We start from the raw sequence: 8,844 nt of genomic DNA, 5'->3' as shown, positions 1-8,844 counted from the left end.
ATATATACATAAAAAGAAATACATATATATTTACGTTTCATCTGTGTCTTTGTGTCTTTCAAAAATTATTACATAATTCAATAAATTATATATAAAAAACCAGATGTGTGTTATTTTCACGAAAATATATGAAGATGCTCTAAAAAGAAATACATATATATTTACGTTTCATATATTTGTCTGTGTCTTTCAAAAATTATTACATAATTCAATAAATTATATATAAAAAACCAGATGTGTGTTATTTTCACGAAAATATATAACAGTTGGAAGATGCTCATTCAGCTTGTTCACAAACAAGTGAGATGAGACACGTGGATTGCGGGCATCGGAAAGAAGCGCACGCGGACCACCCAGGAAGACGAGGTTCTTTCATCTCGCACCGCCATACCTCGAAATTGTCGCGCCATTTGCCCCGATTCAGCAAACGGTTTGTTTTCACATTAAGATTTCAAAGCGCCGACGACTTGACGAACGAGCTTATTTCCGACGTTCTTACGCTACCTTAACGATCACTAAAAAAAATTTCATATCCGGCGTTCGCTTTAAAGATGCTTATTTTTTTTTTTTTTTTTTTTTTTTAACGCCGCTTCGCAAAACGTCTTCTCAGACCCAGGGCGATTTCAATTGCGTCAACTTGGAATTAATTAAACGACGTGTCGAAAAGTGCGATTGTCTCGTAATATTCGCGCTCGTAATAACGCAAATTTCGTTTTTAATCCTAAATGACAGATAACGGATAGTGTTAGTAGCGTATTAATATCGTGAGAGAAATTCTCTCTCTCTCTCTCTTTCTCTTTCTCTCTCAATCTCAATTTCTCTCTCTCTCTCTCTCTCTCTGAGGCGTCATCGTAGTATTTTGCTTGGATGCGCGTCTCCGAGCGGTACACCGAAATTTCGCGTTTTCATATTTTGGATTTATGACGGAAGTTTCGTGGGTGGTCCGCAGATGCGGCCAAGCCGGCGGATGTGGTCGCAATTTCCCAAGGTCCCAAACTTATGCTCTTTCCCCCCCCCCCCTTCACCGCCCCTCGCCTTCCGTGCTACCGCCCAGAGAAACCGCCTCGCCTCGATATATTAAAGCTATCGGATATTTTTGGTACGCCTCTTCTCACAGACGACATTACGCTCTGTCTGATATCTAAGCCGATGGGATACCGTCGCGTCGCAATGTAATCATACAAAGCAATGCAAAAGCCTCCTAATTTTACAGCGAACTTGAAAAGAGGAAAAAATGGCGCTACCTAAAAAATTTTCGCGTATGCTTGTTTATCTCGCGGGATTTTTATCGTGTGATGCGATGCCTCGTAGATGTTTTTCCCTTGTCGGATATTTAATCTTAGACCTTGGAAATCTCTGAAGGGAACCGTTCTCGCGTCCGCCACAAATTGGCGTGTCTGAAACTAGATTTCAAGAGCGCACAATGCGCGTTACGCGGTAGGTTACGCGGTAGATAGGTAACAAACGGAGAATGAGAGAGGCGTTTCCTTCTCTTCGCCCCCTACGGAGGAACCCCTGCAGACAGAGCATCGTCGTCGACTACCAAAGTAACGGGTGGAGAATCGTCCTTGGTAATTGTATGTCTCGGCGGTGGCTGTTCTCGCGGAGGAGTTCCCGCGATCGGATATCCGCCAAGTTTGTGTAGGCGTCGCCCCGCGTTTTGGCTAAAGCGCCGCGATACAAACACACATACAAATACACACACATACACGCATCTCCGCGGGCAACGCCCGGCTCTTTGTCAATGTTATGGCGGGGGCCCGGGTGCTCCGCCGGTTATAAATAATGGCAATTGCGCGAAACTTAGCCTAGGAGGTAACGTTCGACCAGTACGAAGCCGCACATTGAGGCCATTTCGAACTTGCGGCTTTTACTGCCTCCGGTGCCATGCCGCTCGTTCGTTAAGCATTACTATCGTTTCGGGAGATTCCCGGCAATCCCCCCGGATTCCGCGGGTATGTCTCGAGGAATGCGCGACAGTAACCGTGAAGTGTATAATAATAAATATATAATAAGAATAACAATGCTTACAGTGATACTCACTGGTCTTGGATCGCGGCTCGCGCGGCCCGTCAACTGTCACCTTGATCGCCTTGGTGTAGGTGGCGACTTGGGGCGGCGTCGTCGACACCGTTATCGTCAAGGTGAAGCTCTTGCCTGAAACACGAGATGTACACTTAGCGTATATCAACACAATCGATCGCAAATTTTTCACACTAACATCTTATCGATTTATAAAATTTTATCATCGACATTTCTCGTTGGCAAACATTCAATTTTTTAATGCACCGTAATGCGCAAAGTGGGAATATGCTCGTAGAGTCAACTTTGAAAAACGAGGCGAAAACGTACACGTTACGTCAGACGGGCGCGTTTTTAGCGTCGATTCGTGGACGCGCCTATTCAACCGACGTCGAAAGTTCGCAAACGCGGTTAGCCGGGGCGAAACTCCGTGGTAACCGAATTACACGTCGGTAATGTATCGAGGGCGTCGTCGACGGTGACGGTGGCCAGCCAGCGCGGCCGAGTTAAGGGAACAGAGAGAACGGACGACCAGTTCGGTGGAGGATCTCGTGGGGGTTCTCGTTAAAAAGCCTCGGTTACGCGCGAAATAATGTGTCGTGGAAAAAGCGTAGGGGCGGGAAGGGAGAGGGATGGATGATGGGAGCAAGAGCCGTCGGGATGAGAAACGCGCGTCCACCGCAATTTCAACCCGCGGACGCGCCGAAACTTCACCGCGATCGATTCGACAGCACGCGAAAGCAAGCAAAGCGATAAAAGCAAGCGCGCGAAAATATATATATATGTATAGAGTAACGTTTCCTCTCTCTCGATGCGAAAAGTCGCCGCGGCGAAAAATTGCGCGCGCGAGTGGAGGTTCACCGCAATTTTAACCCTTCGCCCTTTTTTCATCACCGTACATCCGGCCCGTCCGATGGAGCGACCACGCGTGTGCGTTTCCCGGTTTGTTGCAATTTTTTTCACGATGCATTTGCATGACACCGGCACGATACACCTCTCTTTTGCGGTGTCTATTCGAATCTTGTAAAAGAAGTCCCTGAAAAAATTCCCCGATCTTCCAAGTATTTTTGTTCAAATATTCAGGTAAAGAGAATATTTAAAAAATTTCTTGGTCGAGTTCTTAAAGTAAGTTTTTTTTATTGTATGTGTTTTCTAATGCCTTTCACTCGTGCGAAGGAAAAACGCAGAGCTACTTAAATTTCAAATGTTAAATTTGCAAATGTACTGAAAAACACTGAATAGCTTTTGTAAGATGAACATTTTTCATTTGCATAAAGTTTTTCATTTTTTTGTAACTAAAAAATATAACAAAGTAGAATATATAATAAATATTCAATATTTTATTAAGGCATTGAATATATGTATAAACAGAGATAGATATATTGTATATTTTAAATATAATGATTGATTTGACTGTTTATAATATAAGAATTTATAATACGAGAAATAAAATGATCAAAGAGAGAATTTTTCAAAAAATTTCCCGTGTCCCAATAAAATTCCATGAGAATTTCCTGAAATCCAGGTTTTCCGTATTTTTCCAGATAATAGACACTCTAACTTTGTATCTCCCATGATAGAAATGTAATAATCATCTTACTAACCCATATATCGTGCCTCGCGACAGATAATATACATATAAAACACGAAACGTGTTTTCTTGAAATTAGATACGATAATGCTGCAAAGGTAGCGCGCTTTTATCCTCCGTCATCGGTTTACAATATAAAAGATAACACATTATGTTATTTATATCCGCCCCTAAACGACTTCTTCCCGCTAATGCGTTATAACGCTCGCGTTACCCCTTTCGCGTGCGGCCATTACCGTATTTTTCTATCAGACCCATTAGACACGTTTTCGTACATAGCGAAATGGCGATAATCGATCGGGCCATAAAGTTCAACCGGAGTCGACTCGGACCCTCCCGACCCGGTGAAGTCACGATGGAGATGGTAAAGCACCGGTCGCGGTAAGACGTAAGATGATCGATGGCGGAACGAAAAAAAAAAGAAAATAGAAATGAACGAGGGGGCAGGAACGAGGTGGAAGCATCGCGGAGAAATAATGGCGAGTGTCGAGCGTGGCCACACGGCGGTTCGCCACGCGAGCCTTTCGTTTTCCAGCGGGGATTCCCCTCTCGGCGGCTACGAGTCACGCTATTCTCTCTCGCCTGCCAACCAAACCTTTTCACCTTTACCGCCATGGTTCCCGTCAGGTAAACGTGGGTGGTGTACGCGGGGTATCACCCTCGGTGCCAGTCGCCGTAAAGCCATTAAGGATCGTCCGCGATCGAGCTCCAACGTCCTTACGTACCTTTTAAACGCGATTGCCTTGTTTTAACTCTCATTCGAGCTTGTCACACAACTCGGCAAGTCCTCGCTTCGCTCGACGACACCGTGGAATCGATCAGATAGACTTGTTCTCTCTGACAATTCAGATTGTCTACTTGAATCTTGTAGAAAGATTCCCTGATCTTCCAGGTATTTTCGTTCAAAATCCCAGATAAAGAAAATATTTTCAACATTCTTTTATACAATTTTCTAAAATAAAATTTTTTATCGCATGCATTTTCTACTGTTTTTCATTCATACGAAGGAAAAACACAGAGCCTCGTAAGTTTCAAGTGCTAGAAAAGAAAACTAAATAACTTTTGTAAGATGAGCATTTATTACTTCCATAACATTTTCAATATTTTATTAAGACATTAAATATATATTTATAAATATTTATAATAATTTCAAACACATAATCTACTTGGCTGACTTTTTACACAATGTGAGAGTAAAATTATAATTATCAAAGAAGAGAATTTTGTAGAAAATTTCCCGAGTCAAAATTTCACGAGAATTCCCTGATCTTTTCAGGTATAAAAGAAATCTCTGATAATGAGAGTATTCCAGGCTTCCATGTTTTTCCAGGGAGTACACACCTATAATTATTCGCAGATTCACGATATAACAGCTTTACGCGCACCTCGGGATATAATTTTCGAAATATCTCGGAAAGTATTACACATCCGCGCGCGTGTCGCGTTGTAAATTTCGGAAAATACTACGCGGAGAAACCCCGTTCCCGACCATTCGCTGATTATGCTCGTTAGCATGTCTCCGTCCTCTGCAGGCGTGTGTGAAACTACGTGGTGTCTGTGCACCGGTACACGTGTCCCCCCGCTGTATTGTATCGCTGTCGGTGTGCTGTGTCGGGCCAATTAATTAATTTCAGTTTTCCCCCGAACGAAACGCAAATGCGCAATTGCAGTCTGATAACGAATTGATTACGGTCAGGAACTGCGGCCCGTCACCGCGAGTGACTGCCCGTTTTTCTTTTCGAAATGAAACGAGCCTCGCGCTGCGGCCGATAAATCAACACTTTGCGAGTGAATGCGTTCCACCCGATTCGATGCATTTCATAAATTTTTATTACGCTCGCGGCGCGAATATCAGTGAGAATTACTCAAATATTTTGCGTTGAAATTAAACATTGCGTAAACACGCACATTTTCCTTTAAAAAATATACATTTTTTTTAAAAAAGCATATAATTTTTCATTTACAAATATTAAGAATTATTAGAGATCCACTCTCTCTCTCTCTCTCTCTCTCGCTCTCTTTTGTAAATATTTATCTCCATTTATTAAAAGTCGAACCAGAATAAATTTTTTTTTGTTTTATAGATAGTAACTGTCTTCGAGTTTGTCACATACACTTCAATCTTGTTCGTGTTGTGTATCACAAGTACAATGATTAATAGGTTTAAGCGAAAGTGTGTTGTAGAATTAAAGCAACTTGGTAAGATTGGCGACGTTCCCGTGATGAAGTTTATTCACGGCAACAAAGTCGAAGGATACCTCGCCCGCTATGTATTGGAACTATAAGCGCGCAAATGATCTATCTCGTTAAAGGGCTTAGGGCCGAAGGGTGGAAACAATCCAGTACCTTCAGGGTAGACTTTGCAGTGATGGAGCAGGCATTACGGTCGAACGTGCGGGAAGGGGGTTACGGCTTATCATCGATATTGCAAAGCTCTCGACTATCGTGGCAGTACGCTCAATCTTGTCCCGGCTAAAAGCGGTTTTAGGCGAAGACAAAAGCGTGATGTCTCGTGCGTTTAACGATCCCTTACATTTATTGCAATAGTAATAATATCGAAATGTGTGACATTTCTCTTTTTTTTTTTTGCAGATTGCAATAGAATGCATATGATTTTGATGTATAAATTTTTTTTTCAATATTTTACGAATTATGTTAATTATGCACGCGCGATAAGCAATGAAGAATGCTGTTGAGAGGAATTTCTAATCCTTTCTCGAGGAATCGGAAGGACAAAATCCTGTTCGCGAATCCGTACGTGCGAATATTTCCACGCTCGACAAACGGAGAGAATCATTAAGAATTCCCGGGAGTTCGGCGCACATCGGTTTCCAGGGAATATTCAAGGAGCCAGGGAGCCGGTTAGGAATCCTGACGAGAGAGAGACACTTCTCTTACATTCTTCATCCTAGCTTATGTTAATTCCGCGCTCGGCGAAAACAATTGAGAGCTAATCCCAGACAAATGACTGACGCGTTCCCGTGAACTTGGGGGAGGGGAAGAGAGTTTCCCCGCTTCCTAGCTAGAGAGATTGCGAGTTTCCCCGATTCTGAGGCGATTAGCCTTCCCTTATCGATACAATCGAAAATATGATAATAATAATATACACCAAATATCACCATTAATTGTAATTTTCAACAAACTCGAGTCATATTTTTTCTTTATGTTAGCTTTTAATCTTAATTTTCAAAATTAATTTAACTGTATAAAATAAATCACAACTTGCATGATAAGTTATATAAGTTAAACGATACTTTATTGAAATCGTTGGAAGTAGGTCGGATGCACACGCGGATACTTTAAGTTAATCCAGGACTCTGGCGCGAGTTCAAAAGACGCAGTTAGACGAAATACCGGCTCTAATAACGTTAATTAAAACTCTACTGAAACCTCAATTAATATCACCCGTCCCTGTGTTTCTCGTCGTCGGCGTCGTCGGTTTCTTCGAGCGACGAGCTCCGTCCCTCTCAGTTCGCCCTTTTCCCGACGAGACTGGGCGGCAAAGCGAGAGAAGAAGGTCGCACGGTGATGCCGACAAATAAAAGCCATTACCCACCCCAAGCGATCCTCTCGGATCCACCCCGCCCGCTCGGAGAACCAACTCCCTGAGTCGAGCCGAGCCGAGAGACGCGAGAGACTTTTCCTCCAAGGGCCGAGGAAAAACGAGGGTTGTCTCAAGACGACCGCGACCTACCCTTACTACGGCGGCGTACACCGAATTCTTTGAAGGGGTTTCTACCGTCGTCTTTCACCCCTCTGGCATTTTCTTCCGGCATAAAAGACGAAGGGCGACACACTCTACGCAAAGAGACTCGGGAACTTTGCAATTTTATGAATGGAGAGGAGAAAGTAGGGCAAAAGAGAGAGAGAGAGAGAGAGAGAGAGAAAGAAAGAGAAATGTCATGCCCGACACTTTCGTCGTTCTCTTTGTCGCGATGAATGAAATGTCGGACGGCGCAGCTCCTCGCGAACGGTGAATTTTAAAGAAAGAAACGACTCACCCCTTCCGCTTCGGCCGACGAACCTCAGGTCGTTAAACTTGGCGACTTGATTCTTCATTAGAGCCGTTGAGTTTCTGAGCTCGGCGCAGCAGTTTTCATCGTTACCAGCACGTACGGTCACGAGGGTACCGTCGCCTACGTCGCCGAGGGCCACGACCTTGAAAGCCACCGGAAGTGTCTTGTTGGACCTCCAATGCGCCGGCAGGACGGTGCAAACCAAATGCGGCGAGCCTGTTGACCGAAATATCCGTTTCATTTTATTAGCAAAATGGCATCATAATATATTTGCTCTGAAAATAGAATAATAGAAAATAGATATATAAGAGTTTCCCAAGTACTCTACAAAAACTGCACCAAGTTTATCACGATTGAGAAAGAATAATTACTATTAATAATTTCCATTTTCAAAAGTCAATCACCTGTTCTAACCAGCTCGCCGGGATGCTCGCTAACAAAATCGCCCAGAGTCCTCTCCGCGAGGATGTCGCTGGTCATCTTGGTGTAAGCGTCGGTCAACGGAGAGACGCCCGACTCTGGCGAGGCCGCCGCTCCAGGAGCCGAGGCTCCTGTCAACTGCATCCTGCTACTCGCGCTGCTGCCGCTCTCGCTGGTACCGCTCGGCGTGCCGCCACTACCACCACCGGCGGACTCGTTGCTCGACGTCCTCGCCGAGCCAGCACCGCTTCCGGCTACCGTGCTTCCGCTGCCGCCGCCGTTGCAACGGCCGAATATATCCATAGGCAGTCAGAACACCGGATGAAACATCCTTCCATTCGGTTCACCCGCCGAGCCGAAAGAGCCTCGTGAGCATCTTTCAAGAGCGCATAATCTGTCAGATCTGACCCGATGTCCTTGGAAGTTTAGAATCCTTCGCAAAATTCAAAGGGGCAAATCAGTCGTGAGATGTCGTTAATTTTAATATCTCCTCTCTCCAATGTTGGCGCCGAGATAAATGTCAAACACGACGTGAGAATTCTCTTCGAATTCCTCCGTAGAGTTTTGCATCGTCGTACAAATCTGACGGCGGATTTGTTTGTTCTTTCAATCTTTACACTTTCGTGGCGAATTGATGCAGATTACTTCTTTTGCTCTTGACGTAAAATATTAATCTTTATAAAAATTCCATTTTTTTACGAGATGAGTCGAGACAGATTTCAATATTCTATTTTCCAATGCGCAGCTGCATCTGCAAAAACAAAACGATCTACTTTCAAGAATGCTGTTACAATT

At 43.9% G+C, this 8,844-nt stretch overlaps 1 protein-coding gene across 1 annotated transcript in view; it reads right to left on the bottom strand.

The window, feature by feature from the left end:
• The window catches only part of LOC115246164 (runt-related transcription factor 3-like), a 13,151-nt gene extending 4,799 nt beyond the window's left edge, over positions 1 to 8,352 (bottom strand). Inside the window, exons 1-3 of the mRNA XM_029824817.1 lie at positions 8,034 to 8,352; positions 7,615 to 7,845; positions 2,032 to 2,157 (exon numbers count right to left, since the gene is read on the bottom strand). Coding sequence (XP_029680677.1) covers positions 2,032 to 2,157; positions 7,615 to 7,845; positions 8,034 to 8,352 — 676 coding nt within the window. The remainder of the gene's footprint in view (positions 1 to 2,031; positions 2,158 to 7,614; positions 7,846 to 8,033) is intronic.
• Positions 8,353 to 8,844: the final 492 nt, after the last annotated feature.

This window comes from Formica exsecta, unplaced genomic scaffold (assembly GCF_003651465.1).
Source record: "Formica exsecta isolate Colony F162 unplaced genomic scaffold, ASM365146v1 scaffold139, whole genome shotgun sequence".
In the NCBI taxonomy this organism is placed as follows: domain Eukaryota; kingdom Metazoa; phylum Arthropoda; class Insecta; order Hymenoptera; family Formicidae; genus Formica; species Formica exsecta.
This window is presented reverse-complemented; position numbering and strand designations above follow the sequence as displayed.